The sequence below is a fragment of the Glycine soja genome, chromosome 19 (genome assembly GCF_004193775.1).
Source record: "Glycine soja cultivar W05 chromosome 19, ASM419377v2, whole genome shotgun sequence".
Taxonomy (NCBI): Eukaryota; Viridiplantae; Streptophyta; class Magnoliopsida; order Fabales; family Fabaceae; genus Glycine; species Glycine soja.
In genome coordinates, this window is record NC_041020.1 from 4,462,049 (window position 1) to 4,477,978 (window position 15,930).

Below are 15,930 nucleotides of genomic sequence, written 5' to 3' on the forward strand. Positions count from 1 at the left end.
AATTACAAACCATAATGTGTTGGCCGTCATTTTCAATCATATTTAGTTTAAAATATATTAGTGGAAGTCGTAAGCTTAGGATGTCTAATACAGTACTATATTCAAAGATTAATCACTCTGATTGATTTTACCATCTTAAAATACTAATACTTGGTGTGATAAGGCTCAGCATGATGTGATTTTTTTATTTTTTGGTTTCTTTTAATTCCTTAAAATTTTAATTTTTTTAAATTATTAATATGTTAAATTACTCATTTGTGCATTAATTTTTTTTACTATTACAAAATTTAATATATATTAAATTTTGTAATAGTAAAAAAAATATTTTTAAAAAATATACAGGATTAAATAATTTATACAATTTATATCAAAATTAATTGTAACAAAATTTATTATTTAAATTTATATACGCATCAAATATACATTAGAAATTTAGTATTATGTATAGCAACATTATTTATTTTATAATGTAATTGATTCATTTGCTTAGTTGATTAGAGTGTTATGTTAATAATTTAAAGGTCACAAGTTCGAGTCATGTTTGGATCATTATTTTCGAATTAATTCATAATCAATATTTTTAAAAAAAAAAATGTAACTTAGATCTTACAAAAGAGACTTCTATTTTCTCCATTTTTATTCTGATCGCAAAATTGGTTGAGAGTTTTTGTAGATGGTTTAGTTTCGAACAAAACCCATCCAAGAATATTTTTTTTCTTTCAGTGAAGGTATTTCAAAAAAATGATTTTGGGGTATTCTTGGTGTGGAAGTGTTTGTTGATGGAAACTTAGACTTTTAGATTGGTTGTTGGTTTCCATCATTCAAATTGACAAATTTGACCGAAAGGATAAATTGTTACTTTTTAAATAATTAAATGATTTTATTGAATATTTTGATAATTAAAGAACTTAATTAAATTTTAAATTATAATTAAGGGACTAAATATATAATCTAGTCTAAAAAAGTATTAAAGTGAATCTTTTATATCATGTTTCAACATTTTTTAAATATTATACTATCTCTCACTTGTTTGCCTAAAATAAAAACGGAAAAAGGTTTCCACCTTTTAATCCCAATTTTGGCACATTATGCAATGTCTTACATAACGATTAGGTTATACTTGGTAGACCTAGAGTTGTTTGGCAACCATTGATCTCCTAAGAGTATGATAAGAGGGTAAATGTGTAATATACATTGTGCTTATTTGTTGTAGATTTTTTTTAGCCAAACCTAACTTTTTTTCATTAAAACATAAAAAAGTTTATATGACCTAAGCATCAAACTAATAGTGGGATTAAATAAGTTTGAAAAATGGTCAAAAAAACAGAAAATATTAATTTTAATAAATAATTAAATATAAATAAAAAAATTTGGATAGTCCGGTTAACTGACCATATGTGAAGAACCTCTAAGTTTTTGTATATACAAATAAAAGGAGAGTACTACCAAAAATTTAGATGAAGGATTTTTTTAAGCAATTTAAATGAAGGATTGATATCCATATTACTTGTAAAAAATAATCATACTATTAAAAATTTTCTTTCGTATAGTTGGAAAAATGAATACTTCTCATTTTTAGCCTCACCTTATCAGGTTAATTCCGTTACTGGATGTCAAATTCACCGTAAAACAAAAAATACTACCAAGTATATAACATTGCTTCTAAAGAAGAAAAAAAAAACACCAACATTGTTGCAATTTTCATACTACCAAGTAGCAAGCAATACCGAAGTAATTGCTTCTAGTATTCAATACAAAAGCGATCAACAACATGGCTTTCTAATTTTACTTTAAAAAACGATCAAAAAATTTCTTGAACATGAAAGTACTACACTCTCCAATGGGGAAACTCTGGTCACATTGAAGGCCATCACCTCTCTTGTTTTTGTAACCTGGATAAAGATGTGGATAGAACTCTGCTTCTTCAACCAACACCTATCCCTGACGTTTAGCCAACTTCTTGATATTCCACTTACTGAAAGGATGAGTTGTCTTGTGAGTAATATGAATCTCTCCACCTTTATTAAGCATGTATTTAGCATTGTACAAAAATCCACTCACTAAATCCTTGTGAAGCCTGCATTTGATTGAAAAAACATATTTAGGGTGAAGAGAGAGAAAAAAAAACCATATAGATTAACATTTTTTGCATAACTTACTGAATTTGGTAGTCATCACTTTCTCGAGCAATGAAACCCGCATGAGGAAAATTAAAAATTATGTAGTCAAAATGACGATCTATGAGATGTGGGCGTTCTAACATTGTGTGGACATCAACCCTATGTACAATGGTGCAGCCAAGAGCCTCTAGTTCAGTCAAGTTCCCTAATGCACTTCCATACTTGTTCCTTAAAGATGCTTAAAAAATTGACGTATTCAAATATTAAACAAAAATGAAGTTAGCATAAAAATGTATTAGCATGCATGATAGCAAAGTTGCATGTATTATATACATATATAATTTGTCAATTTCAATAGTTGAAAATGTACCTCTAGAATCAAGAGAGGTAGCAACCATGTTTTTGGCGGTGCCAAATGCCCTTGCCAAACAAAGTGAAAATGAGAAATCTCCCTCTCCCACTAGCAAAATCTCATCAGAGCTACGGTAAAGCGTTATCCTTTTCTCTCCCATTGAACACTACGACACAGGTTTAGTGAGTCTTCACTTTTACTTGAAGAAAATAACCAATGATGAGAATGAATATATATACAGATGTTGGAGACTGAAGAAATTCCCCACAAAGTGTTATGGAGAATCCAAATAATAATTATAGACACTATTTTCAATTATACAAGAAGCTTCCCCTTTAAATTCTCGAAAAGCCCAAAGTTAGTGGATATATTGGAAATGGAACGTTATTACCAATAGGACTCATAACAGGAAGCGCAACTGAACTTTACATGAGAAACAAAAATCATCTTTAAGGTGAATATCAACTGGTATGAGCGGTTGTACAGGTTGATTTGTTTTCTACTTAATACATTTTTTTAAAAAAATTATTTTAAAACTACTGATGTTTTAGAAGTTTAAATCCTAATAAATATTTTATAACTATTTTTCAATTATACCTTTATTTGAAATAAGGAGAGATCATCATATTATAATTTATGAAATGTTAGGAATATATTATTTTTTATTGGTTAAAATTTATTAGAAATATGTAGGTATCATATCTTATTTAATGAATATCTATTATATTACAGTTTTCAATTAATTTTAAGGAATAATTGAAAAAAATGTGTAAAGAAAAATATGTTAGAAAATATATTAGCATTCCTATGAAAGGATAATCTTTTCAAAATATGAAAACAAGAAGAAAGAGAACTTAAATGTCAATATATGTTCTCTTGATTGGTACCCGTAAAGTAATAAAGAAAGACAAATATTTAATATCGAGAACACCCGTTTACTATTTGACGGCTGATTTTACCAATGCTCATCGACTGGTGCAGATCTTATGTTGGCACTAAAAATGGCTTAAGACTGGAATAATCTTCTAACGACTAATTGTTATTTCTAATGGCTGGCGTGGGCCCAACAAAATTGGGCTTAGAAGTGGCTCAAAATTAAGCCTATTTCGGAGAAGACCAAGAGTGTTGCTAGGTGCACCCAGCTTTATTGCTGGTGCACCCAGCATTCTAAAAAATGATAAAATTATTTTTGTTTGGTTTTCTTCTTACTGATCAAGTAGATCCGTAAGAGACTTACAAATCAAGCTGATCCGTAACTTCCGAATCAAATTGATCCAGAAGTCTCTTACGAATCAACTTGATCCGTAAGAGGAAAAATAATAATTTATTAAATATACAACATATTTAAAGATATTGTTTAAGGTTATTTTATACATATTAATAAAAATCAATAAATACATAAAAGCTAATAATAATTTATAAAATTAATATTATCATCATTAATTTATTTTTTATTTTTATAATCAATCATATCATTAATATTATAAAGAATATAAAAAAATAATTAGTATTATATTAAAAATTAAAATACTAACTACTTTATAATATTTTTTTTACATGATCATTAGTATAAATGGGAAAATAGTAATTATAAGAGAATTTAAAAATATTAGTACGTTATATAAAATAAGGATCTTAGATAACGAATGATGTCCATTTTTTGTTTATTTTTTTTTACATCCTTTTCAACTTCTTTATTTCAATTATATTTAAAGTTATATTTCAAATTATTTTTTATTAGTTGGTAAACTAAGTTAACTAGATCATTTATAATAATTTACATATACTATAACTAAGTTAACTAGACCATTTTAATAACACGTGTGTATATAGACACAAATGGAATACACAATCAATGAAAATAAATAAAATTAGCATTATTAATGAAAATAAATAAAACCAACAATACTAATGAAATGAGTTTATGTACAATATATGTATATACATGGAATATCAATATAAAATATGTACATAAACTACGCCTGATCCGTGCGTCGCCTGCGTCTAGACCTAACATATACTAGATGGTCCTGTGTCACACTCCTGGCCAACCTGAGGCATTCTTCGATCACCTCATGTGTCGATGAGGCAGGCGTGACCACCCCTAGACTTAGATGGCGCTCCAACCTCTCAGCAATGTCATCACAAACTTCCTATTGCATACAAAACAAACTGATTACATAAATTATTATGCAAATATTGAGATAAATGACGTAAATTATTAGTATTACTTACCACTGCATGTCTAGGCTCCTCCGCAGATGTCGACGATTCTCCTGGCTCCGGCACGTGAGGGATATCTGTCTGCGGGGCCTGAGGGACGACTCGGGGCTGCGGGGCGTGACCATGAGGCAGAGGATCTAATGTGTGGCCTGGTGTCATGAAAGGATGGGAGATGCGGAAGAACCAGTCCATGTAGTCACTGGAACACGCCCCTGGCACAACGCACACCTCACCTGCTGGAATGATATGATCCTCGTAGTGCATCCACTTGTCGTGTATATTATCATACGAGACCCATGAATCGACAGGAGGAGCAGGAATGGTCTGCGTGTAGCCAAACTGTCGCACGACCCTCTCCGGTCGGTAATAAACAACAACAGGCCCCCAGCGCAAGAGACCGGAATAACACGATCTGACGTGGAAGTCTCGGACCTCCCGGTGCTCCCCATAAGGGGTCCAACAGACATCCGGAATCCGGAGTCGGTCCAGGCGCTCCCTGTACGCCGGCGTACGAATGCTCTTCACGGTCTTCTTGGTCGCAATCCACCTACAAATGTAACATCAAAATTATAAACATTAATAATGAAACTGTAACAAAATTTAAAGTTGAACATTGTTGAGGCTGAACGAATAAAAAACATATTTGTTACCTGCAGCAGTGTGATGTAACCGCCAAGCTGTCAGCTGTGGCTCATAGATGCATCGTTCAGCTGGTCGTACATATGCACCAAAGCAGCCACTCCCCAAGCGTACCTCTCCGTCATACTGAGGTCACGAAGGGCCTCCAAGTAGACAACATGGACATTGGTTGCACTCTTGTTAGCAAACAGAGTGCAACCCAGAAGGTGAAGAAGATATGCGCGAGCCGCAGCTGTCCAATGACCTGCCTGGCATTGGCACTCATATATATCACGTACCCATTGCAGGCGTAGATACGGTCCACGACACTGGGCTGTCTCAGCCCTGGCAGACTCTGGAGAGACCATCAATAAGTCCACCAGCATCTAAACCGCATCGTCCACGTGCAAGGGCTCAAAAGCGTGTAAGTCGCCAATCACAGGAAGATGGAGGAGCGAGGAGACATCGTCCAACGTGATGGTGAGCTCTCCCACCGGGAGATGGAAACTAGACGTCTCCCGGTGCCACCGCTCCACAAACGCGGACAAAAGTCTCCGATCGCCAGTGTCTACCGAACACGCGATTAGAGGACTTAGTCCTGTACCAACAACAAGTCCCTCAATGGCAGGGACAGACCTGTCTAAACTGTGGACCTTCCTCCCATGAGAGGATAGCTTCAATTCAGGACGCTCCTGAATTGAAGTATAAAGGAATGCAAAATTCGTTAAAATCATCATTTAAAGGAAAACTAATTTCAATCATAAAGTATAATTTACAAGTAACTAAAAATAAATAGTATAAATACCTCTCCCGTCCATACGCTGCAAGCAACGTGATCCGCATACAGGGTCAACACGGATGGGTCGCTCGGACCACCCGAAAATCCTTCATGCTCATCCTCAGCAGCCTCTGCACCTGTGTCCGCAGGAATGTCTGCCACAATGTCCTCTACAATAGCTGGTGCCTCCATCGAGTCATCCTGAACATCTGGCGCAGGGATGACTGGCTCATTATGCGCCGCAGTCACAGCGACTCGCTGCCTCCGTGCGGATGCAGTAGGCCGTCGACGCTGCGGAACATCATCGAAATCATCATGATCTCTTCTGCCCACACCTCTGCCAGTGACCTGACCTAAGGCACGACCTAATCCTCTGGTCCTAACCATGATCTGCAAATGAGTACCGCAAAATCCATCACTCATTTCATTTTCTCAAATTTCAAGCATTTGGTTGACTCAATTCAATTACTCTAATGGCCACTTGTTGTTTTATCATATGTTTTACTTATTAGAGAGAAACTTGCTGAGCTTTATGAATCTGACAAACAATGGTCAATAGCATCTCAAATGCTTAGTGGTATTGACCTTGATTCAGGAAGGTGTTGTTTTATGGTCAACAGCATCTCAAATGTGTGTGGATAAACAAACTAAGCATAAACAATGGTCAACAGCATCTCAAATGCTTAGTGGTATTGACCTTGATTCAGGAAGATGTTGTTTTGTGGTCAACAGCATCTCAAATGTGTGTGGATAAACAAACTAAGCATAAACAATGGTCAACAACATCTCAAATGCTTAGTGGTATTGACCTTGATTCAGGAAGGTGTTGTTTTGTGGTCAACAACATCTCAAATGTGTGTGGATAAACAAACTAAGCATAAACAATGGTCAACAGCATCTCAAATGCTTAGTGGTCAACAACATCTCAAATGCTTAGAGAGAAACTTGCTGAGCTTTATGAATCTGAGAAACAATGATTCATGAAGGAATGATGTGTGTGGATAAACGAAATAGAATCAAAATTGTGTTTGATGTGTTTGGATAAACGAAAATTAGGAATTAATGCTAAGATAGTGTTTGATGTGTGTGGATAAACGAAATAGAATCAAAATATACCATTTCTCAACACAATATTGTGTTTTGTTCTATTTTTATAATTCACCAAAGCTAGAATGGAACCCATTGGTTATGTTCCATTTTGTAACTTCTGTTCTAATATGTTTACCAAATGCTACCTAAGAGTGTAACACTTACCAAAAATATATGATTGGATTCCTAGGATTCCTAGGAATCAGCATTTAGGACTGTGGAAGGTGTTGGTGGGGGTGGCATCTTTGTGCCCGTGCTTACTCTAGTTGTGATTTTTATCTTTGTAATAATGAGACTAGTTTTACTAGCAATATTTGGTTTGGAATATTTGGATAATTTCATACAAGCACTAGGTATCTCTTGGAATTTTTTAAATGAAGTAATTCATGCTAATCATTCAACGCTACTAAGCTGATGGATGATGGACTGTTTTTGCTATGGTCTTGGCTTCGAGCATCGGAGAAAGACTTTAATATGCACTTTAACTATTGGTCTACCAACCTAACAATATGTTTTTCAGCAGATTGGGAGGGCTCATTAGTTGTGGGGCATTAATTTAGAAGGGTTCACAAGCCAATGGGTATTGTTGATGTATTCTTTTTTGTAGGGTGGATCACATCAGTCCGAAAGTAGCATCACATGTGGATCCACTAGGATTTTTATAACACCTTGTAATTATAGTACCTCTGGTACTCTTTTATTAATATATATATATATATATATATATATATATATATATATATATATATATATATATATATATCCTATTTTGCTGATAAAAAAAATGTTAATCAACATATACTATTTGGATAATTCCCTAAAGAGGATATATCTATATATATAGAAAAGTTTATCTAAATAGACCCATAAATGTAACCGCTGATGTGTGTTTTATTCTATTCATCACATAAGGGGGAGCATCCTAACTAATATGTATGTCTACGAAAAAGGGATATTAGGTGCTAACCGGGACAAGATTTTTTTCTAATGTGTCCAAGAAACAACCAAAAAAAGCTAATTAAAGGGGGAGAATTGTCAGTAATTACAATGTTCAAGTTCAACAATATTGAAACAACCAAAAACAAAATAAGGCAAGCAAACCTAATTAAAGGGGGACCATTGATTTGCAGACAATGATTGTACAGTCTAAATTAAAATACCCTAAATTAAAATACCCTAATTTCAAAAAAAACTCACAATGTATCAAATATTTGGCATTTTTTCAATTAAAATGAAACTGTTACTTTTACGGATCAAGTGATCCGTAAACTGTTTGTTAATAGTTTACGGATCACCTGATCCGTAAGCCTCTTCCGGATCAAGTTGATCCGGAAGATGCTTACGGATAACGTGATCCGTAAACTACTAACAAACAGTTTACGGATCACTTGATCTGTAAGCCTCTTCCGGATCAACTTGATCCATAAGAGGCTTACGGATCAGATGATCCGTAAACAGCCTAGCAACTTCCTGATAGCGGTTTCCGCCATCGCCGGCAACAATGGTGGAAGAAGCAGAAACGCGAAGGAGAAACTTACCTCTAAGAAGAAGCAGAAACGCGAAGAAGAAGCCTTCCTCCTAATCACGACAACAATGGAGGAAACGCTTGGGAGCTTCACTTGGGAGGAGCTTCACTTGGGAAGAAGATGCAGAATCGCGACGCAAAAAAGAAGAAGAACGAAGAAGATGCAGAATCTCGAAGAAGAAGCAGAAGCAAAACCATCCGAGGAAGGAAGAAGAAGCAGGCGTGGGAGAGAGAGGCGAGAGTTATTTTTTAAAAAAAAATACTAAGGGGCTAAAAAGTCTTTTCACATAAATTGCTGGGTGCACCAGCAAAATTATTGGGTGCACCTAGCAGCACTCGAAGACCAATCTGAAAAGGACAGATATGTGGGAAACAATTTGTGATAATTTTTCAAGATTGACCTGGGACTTCAATCCTACACTCCCAAGTTGAATCTTGCACCTCCCATTATTCAATAAAAATATAATAATACTTCTAATGAAAATTTCACCTCTCATTTCCCAACCCAAACGCCTCTTTTCTCCTTTCTCTCAACCCACGACAACATCCCTTCTTTGATGGCACACTCACAACAGCGGCACCCCTCCCTCCTGTAGCAGCTTCTCCTTCCCTACACCCCTTCATCCTCTTTCCTCCTCCTGTGAAGGTAAGTGCCTCCTTCTCCCTTCTCTTTTCTTGCTCCTCCTTCTTCCTTTATGAAATTTAATTAACTATAAAAAAAGCTTCTAGAAAAAGGTCATTCTGGAAGCAACTTTTTTAAATTTAGAGCAGTCTTTCTAGAAGTGTATTTTTTATATTCCAGAAAGGGTGTTATGGAAATCATTATTATGCTTACGAAAAACCCATTCCATAAGAAATAACAACAATCCAAGGTAGTATTTTTGGAATTTTATTCTGTATCTTTCGAAAAGCACTATTTTAGCTTATGGAATGATCATTCTCGAAGCAAAAATTGTAATCCGGAATAGTCTTTCCGAAAGTGCATTTTGTATCTTCTGGAAGGGTTATTCTAAAAATAATATTTTTACTTACGAAAGAGGTGTTTTGTAAGATTTTTCCTTCTAGAGGGGTCATTTCGTAAGAGTACTTATATCCTTATGGAATGTCATTCCAGAAATAGATCCAAAAGTCATAATAAGAATGAATGTTCTAAGAAGAAGAGTTGAGTTGGAGAAGAAGAAAAGAAAGGGAAAGGGGAGGGTCTAGACTTATGTTGGCAGCCCAGAGAAAAGAGAGGAAGAAGATAGAAGGGATAGGTTATGGTTTTTCTTTTATAATGAGAGGTGTAGGATGCAATAAGGAAGGTGCAGAATTCAATTGTCACTTACCCTATGTTTGGTTGGTTTGATGTAGCAGTGCTTTGTGTGAAAATTTTCAACAATTGCCCTGAGTCTCACATTTTGATAGCTACTTTAATTTAAATATTTCTTCACAATTTAATTTCTTTCAATTTCATTTTACTCTACCAAACAATACCTCAATGTGTATGGAGTTATGATATCCTAAAAAAATTAGGAAAAGTAGGTAGTGAAAAATAACAATTATTTATTATTTAAGGAAATTTTTTAGGATTATCCTCATGATGGAAGCATGCTCTCACAAATTCCGCCCTCCCCCTCCCCAAAAATGGCAAATGCACCCATAAAACGATAAAAATCAGTCAAATTTATCTTTTTCCAAACAATGGATAAAAATCTCTTTGGAGTTTACGCTAGTTGTCAAAGATTCTCAAATTTATGTCTAGAGCCATAATTATCAATTTTTAATTTTATATTTTTTTAAAAAATAAATTTTTAATCATTAATCTATTTAAATTCAAGAAAAATATGCAAAATTTATTATAATAAATTTCAATGTACAATTTCGTTGTACACAAATAAATATTGTTAAGTATAAGTAACTATTTAAAAAAATTAACTACTGATAACTAATTAACAAAAAACTTAATTTACAATGTATATTTTGTGTAATTAATTCTAATGTAACCTTATGTTTATGTTATTTAATTAATAAACTTTTATAATATTTAAATTAATACTAATACTCCTTACTTTGGTTGGTTGTTCGACGATGCTAGACTGATGGACAAGTCAGAATTTGGTTAGCTTCTCGGGGTGCATGACTTACTCTACTATTGCACGCTAAACTTTGTCTATCTTATGATTATATAATTTAAATAATATATATATATATATATATATATATATATATATATATATAATGGTAGCATAATATATCATTTTCATAATAAATTTTATCGCTTAATAATTTGAATCAACAATATTAGTGTATTAAGAAAATGTGTAGAAAAAAAATGAAACCCTAAGACAAAGGCCTTATCGTGTAAATTCGCCTTATGCCTTGGTGCCAGCTAGAACAAACATAATATGAATACAGCTTCATTGCAAGGATTCTTCGCACATGAATTGTCAGTTGTGAAATTTCACTCAGCCTTTGTTATTGGCCTTAATTTATAAGCTGTGAATCCAATTCTGTGTTAAATCTACCATACCATAAATCAAAAGATCATCTTTACTTGTTTCTAGCAAGCATACCACTGGTGCATTGATACGATGAGTAGACCACTATAACGATTTATGAATTTTTTTTTTAATAAAAGGGCATTTAAAACATCAGAAATTAGGTATAAACCATAAGGTTTAACCTGCTTTCTTGTACATGAAAAGATTAAAAGTGCAAGAGCTATTAACAAAAAGATCTTTGTTTTAAATACATTTGGTAGTGTTGTATTTTTAGGACATGTTTTAATCGAGTGTGTTAAAAATAAATATTTTTCCTTGAAAACATGAATTATATTTTGTTATATTATATTTTTATTTAGAAAGGGAAATTAAATTTTTATTTTTAGAAACAAAAGAGATGTTATTTTATTTTTAGATTTTTTTGGGTCGACAAGGGATTTGCCCTTGTCCTACGTATCCTCGGGAATAATGAGAAAATCAGACTTATATAGTTCTTTGTAGAAAAAGAGGTTGTGTGTTGAGTTGATTTTATTTTATTTTATTTTATTTTGAAAGGTTTTGATTTTATGGTAAACTTTGTGAAGTCAAGCAAGTTGGAGACCCAGCATGATATTCACAAAATTTACTCACACTTTATTGAAACACTACCAAACAAGTCGGAGACCCAGCATGGAGTGCGTGCAACATTGAGGGATTATTTATTTGAGAATGTTACCATTTTTAGAAAAGACTTTAGTTTTGTGATAATCTTTGTGAACTCAAGTAAGTCGGAGACCCAGCATGTCATTCACAAAATTTACTCACACGTTATTGAAACACCACCAAGTAAGTCGGAGATCCAGCATGGAGTGCACATAGTGTAAACGTGTGCTGAAGAATGCCAATGTGAATTTGTAAAAATAAATAAATAATTGACGTAGTGCTATGAAATCAAATAAATGGAATAAGAATGGAAAGTGATAGAATAAAAATGAGGAGTACACTTAGTAATTAAGGATGTAAGATTGAAACGTGGGAAAAAAAAGATGAATATTGAGATGTTTACAGTATATTAATTAAACTAACTAACAAGACAATTATATAAATAAAATCACATTGAATAATAAATGATAGAGACAATACAAAAATACAATAAAATAAAGAATTATTCACTAGCGGCGCGGCCAAAGGGGAACCACCACAGAGGGTGGCGCGCTGCCCCCGACATCGCTAGTACTAGGCCCGACAATACAAGACCACCACAGGGGCAACAACGGCGTGACGGTGGCAGAGGTTTTGCGGTGGTACAAACAAAAAAGAGATAAAAGAAACAAAAAAATGAAGTTGGTAGGGCCCTTAACGCCACCGACGAAGGCCCCACGAGCGCGAAGCTACCACGGGATAGCGACAAATGATGGCAGCAGCATGGATAGAGACACCGCAGCCTCGCCAGAGTTGGCAAAAGAAAAGAAAAAAGAAAACAAAAACACATCAAAGGAGAAGCACTACCCAACAAAATAAAAGGATGAGAAAAAAAAATAGCAGATCGTGTAGGCCTCGCCGCCGGCCATGGTGGAGTCCCTAAGGAGGGCGGCACGGTGGGTCAAAAAAGAAAAGAAGAAGAAGATGATGAAGAAGAAGAAGAAGAAGGAGGAGGAGAAGAAGAAAGAAAGAGAGAAGAGGGGAAACGTGAGGATGAGGGAGTGAGGAATGAGGGGTTACCTGATGACCCATCTTCTAGCACCGTCTAATTGGCTCCTTTTTCTTCTTAAGATTCGTGCCTTTCTGTGCGTTCATTTGCAGATACCTTTCATTTTTTCCTTTTATGCAATGTACCTTTTCTTGACCTAATGAGTTCTCTTTAAGAGCCCAATAGGTTATAAAGTATTTTTTTTCTTTTTTCCTTTTTTTCTTACTATTGTGCTTTTCACGTTCTTGTATCTTTCTTTTATTTTGTTTTTTCTTCTTTTTTTTTCACGTTCTTTTTTCTTTCTTTTTTTTGTTTTTTCTTCTTTTTTCACGTTCTTTTTTCTTTTTCTTTTTTTCATTGTTTTTGAATTTTACCTTTTTACTATTTTTCCTTTCTTCTTCTTTTTCTTCCTTCTTTCTTTTCTTTTTTTTTTTGCACATTTTTTCTCTTCTTTATTTTTCCTTTTTTCTTTTTTTTTTGTTTTCTCATTTTTTTTCTTTTTCCTTTTCTTTTGTTTTTCTTTTTTATTTTTGGACTCGAACAAAATTAGGGTCTAACAACTGCTCCTATTTACTTATTTTTTATTGAAAGTAAAAGATAAGTAAAGACAAATACACTAATTCTGTTCGGATGATTCTTCAAAAGATCACAACATGAGAATGAACAATCTTTGGAAAAAAGAAATTGGTGTACCAACAAAATAAAGAACTTTGAGTTCAACGACAAAGCAGAGAAATGAGTCTCATGAAAGAAAAAGCATATGACTTTGAGTTCTATGAAACACAAAGCAGAGGACGTTGAGTCCTATGAAAACATAAAGACAAGGAACATTGAGTCCTAGGAATCATAAAGACAGAGGACAATGAGTCCTATGAAAACATAAAGATAGAGGATGTTAAGTCTTATGGAAACATAAAGATAGAGGACATTGAGTCCTATGAAACATAAAGACAGAGGACGTTGAGTCTTATGAAAAGACAAAGGACATTGAGTCCTATGAAAACATAAAGACAGAGGACATTGAGTCCTATGAAATTTAAAGACGAGGACATTGAGTCCTACGAAAACATAAAGACAGAGGACATTAAGTCCTATGAAACATAAAGACAGGGGATGTTGAGTCTTATGAAAAGACAAAGGACGTTGAGTCCTATGAAAATATAAAGACAGAGGACGTTGAGTCCTACGAAACTTAAAGACGAGGACGTTCAGTCCTATGAAAACATAAAGACAGAGGATGTTAAGTCCCATGAAACTTAAAGACGAGCACTATTAGAAAATACACTTTTAAATCGGTTATTTAGAACATTCTACATCTGTTCTAAAACCGATGTTGAAAGTGACGATGTTGAATGTATGAATGTTAACATCGGTTTTGGAGAACCGATGTTAACATACATATGACAACATCGGTCCTCTAAATAACCGATGTTAAACACAATGAATAACAGCAAAAAAAGTGTACGCATGATGAACGTTGACATCGGTTTTCCAGTAAAACCGATGTTAATATGTTAGTTTAACATCGGTTTTCTAGAAAAACCGATGTTAATATATGCCCTTAACATCGGTTTTTCTAGAAAACCGATGTCAACGTTGATGATGCATACACTTATTTGGTGTAGTTCTTTGTGTATAACATCGGTTAATTATAAATAACCGATGTTAATATTCAAATATTCACATCGGTTATTTATAATTAACCGATGTTAATGTAGACTAGTTGACATCGGTTATCTACAGATAATCGATGTTAAAATACAAACGCTGACATCGGTTATACACAAAAAACCGATGTTAATATACAAAGGTTAACATCGGTTTTCTATTATAACTGATGTTGGTTATGATATTAACATCGGTTTTTGTTAATAACCGATGTTGTTTTCAATTTTTTTTTTATATATACTTTCTGTTTTTACAGTAAACCCAAAATTGTACCTGTCAAATGCAATTTCAAGAGGCCCAATTCACAGCAAATAAACATTTTATTCTGCTTTCAAGCAGTTTTAATGATAATAAACATCAAATAGCATATTTATATATTATAAAGAACAATCAACAAATGAATTCAATGTTCATGTTACATAGAAAATGTAAAAAATGTTAAAAAATGTCCCTAAATCCTAGGTCTGATCTCTAACTCGAAGATAAAACTGTGCCCACTGGATCCGCAATGTTTTTAATCTCTCAGGCTCCAATGGTCTAGGGTCGTTAAAATACTGCATGATTAAATAAATCATATTAAGTTAATAATGTAATACAAATTATAAATAAATCGATTTTCTTTGAAATAAACTTACCGCTTCCTAATTATTTCTAAAACTTCCTAAAATGATGGTGGACATCCAGTGCATGACATAGTAGCCACACTCAGTAGTTCCTTTTTGTCTATTACACTAAATACATAATGAAATTTGGATATTAATTAAACAGCTAGTGTACAGACACATAAAGAAATATATATATATATAAGTGGAAGTTTTATGTAAATGACGTACCTTGACGACAATCCACCTAGCAGGAGCCTTTGATTTAGGCTGTGGAGCATCATCAAGACCCTTGATAGCACTGCTCCATATGAGTAACAATTAAAAACTGGTGTTGTACGTTGAGGTAGTACAATGCAAATGTATTGAAAAGAACACTAACCTATTAATAATCCCCTTAAGGTAGTTGTCTGGCCTGTTATGCAATGAACAAAACCAGACAACTAAGTGTTCCTTGGGCAGGATGACCACCATCTGCCAATGTCCGCTCCAGTGGAACCTAAAATGGGTTAGTACATTAGTAAACATTAATTAAATTTTGTTATTTTGTGACTTACCCATTTAGGTAGGCTCCAAGATACACATCGCGTTGTGAACTCTGCATCCAACTCTTTATGTAACTTTCAGATTCAAACTGCGATTGCCCAGACCTTTGAATGGACTGAGGCTCGAGGAATCCATAGATATCAGAATTCCCCGCTCGCATACATGTTTCAGTGAGATGCCTGTTTATGTTAAGTCAAAGTTAAATATTTATGAATTGAAAGCCATAACTTAGGTAAATAAAAACCTTTTATATAAAG

The 15,930-nt window shown here is 33.8% G+C and overlaps 3 protein-coding genes across 3 annotated transcripts; all 3 read right to left on the minus strand.

Moving 5' to 3' along the window:
• Positions 1–1,785: 1,785 nt before the first annotated feature.
• On the minus strand, positions 1,786–2,632 carry LOC114398493 (uncharacterized protein At4g26485-like). Its single transcript, XM_028360695.1, has 4 exons — positions 2,491–2,632; positions 2,160–2,358; positions 1,977–2,077; positions 1,786–1,892 (listed from the first exon to the last, which is right to left on the minus strand). The coding sequence occupies exons 1-4, from the start codon at positions 2,630–2,632 to the stop codon at positions 1,786–1,788; spliced, it is 549 nt and encodes a 182-aa protein (XP_028216496.1).
• Positions 2,633–4,448: 1,816 nt separating this feature from the next.
• On the minus strand, positions 4,449–5,681 carry LOC114398494. The gene is made up of 3 exons (XM_028360696.1): positions 5,449–5,681; positions 4,708–5,242; positions 4,449–4,625 (listed from the first exon to the last, which is right to left on the minus strand). Exons 1-3 carry the CDS (start codon positions 5,679–5,681, stop codon positions 4,449–4,451), a joined length of 945 nt encoding a protein of 314 aa, XP_028216497.1.
• An 18-nt stretch (positions 5,682–5,699) lies between these two features.
• LOC114398495 lies at positions 5,700–6,514 on the minus strand. Its single transcript, XM_028360697.1, has 2 exons — positions 6,119–6,514; positions 5,700–6,005 (listed from the first exon to the last, which is right to left on the minus strand). Exons 1-2 carry the CDS (start codon positions 6,512–6,514, stop codon positions 5,700–5,702), a joined length of 702 nt encoding a protein of 233 aa, XP_028216498.1.
• Positions 6,515–15,930: the final 9,416 nt, after the last annotated feature.

What these genes read in the sequence shown, in the direction of transcription:
- LOC114398493 (XM_028360695.1), bottom strand. Translation starts at nt 2,632, where the DNA reads ATGGGAGAGAAAAGGATAACGCTTTACCGTAGCTCTGATGAGATTTTG. An exon ending in TACCTCTCTTGATTCTAGAG is followed by an intron (nt 2,359 to 2,490) that starts GTACATTTTCAA and finishes CAATTTTTTAAG; the next exon opens with CATCTTTAAGGAACAAGTAT. An exon ending in CAAGACAACTCATCCTTTCA is followed by an intron (nt 1,893 to 1,976) that starts GTAAGTGGAATA and finishes ATCTTTATCCAG; the next exon opens with GTTACAAAAACAAGAGAGGT.
- LOC114398494 (XM_028360696.1), bottom strand. Translation starts at nt 5,681, where the DNA reads ATGGTCTCTCCAGAGTCTGCCAGGGCTGAGACAGCCCAGTGTCGTGGA. An exon ending in GACCTCAGTATGACGGAGAG is followed by an intron (nt 5,243 to 5,448) that starts GTACGCTTGGGG and finishes TTACATTTGTAG; the next exon opens with GTGGATTGCGACCAAGAAGA. An exon ending in AGGAGCCTAGACATGCAGTG is followed by an intron (nt 4,626 to 4,707) that starts GTAAGTAATACT and finishes TGTATGCAATAG; the next exon opens with GAAGTTTGTGATGACATTGC.
- LOC114398495 (XM_028360697.1), bottom strand. Translation starts at nt 6,514, where the DNA reads ATGAGTGATGGATTTTGCGGTACTCATTTGCAGATCATGGTTAGGACC. An exon ending in GCAGCGTATGGACGGGAGAG is followed by an intron (nt 6,006 to 6,118) that starts GTATTTATACTA and finishes ACTTCAATTCAG; the next exon opens with GAGCGTCCTGAATTGAAGCT.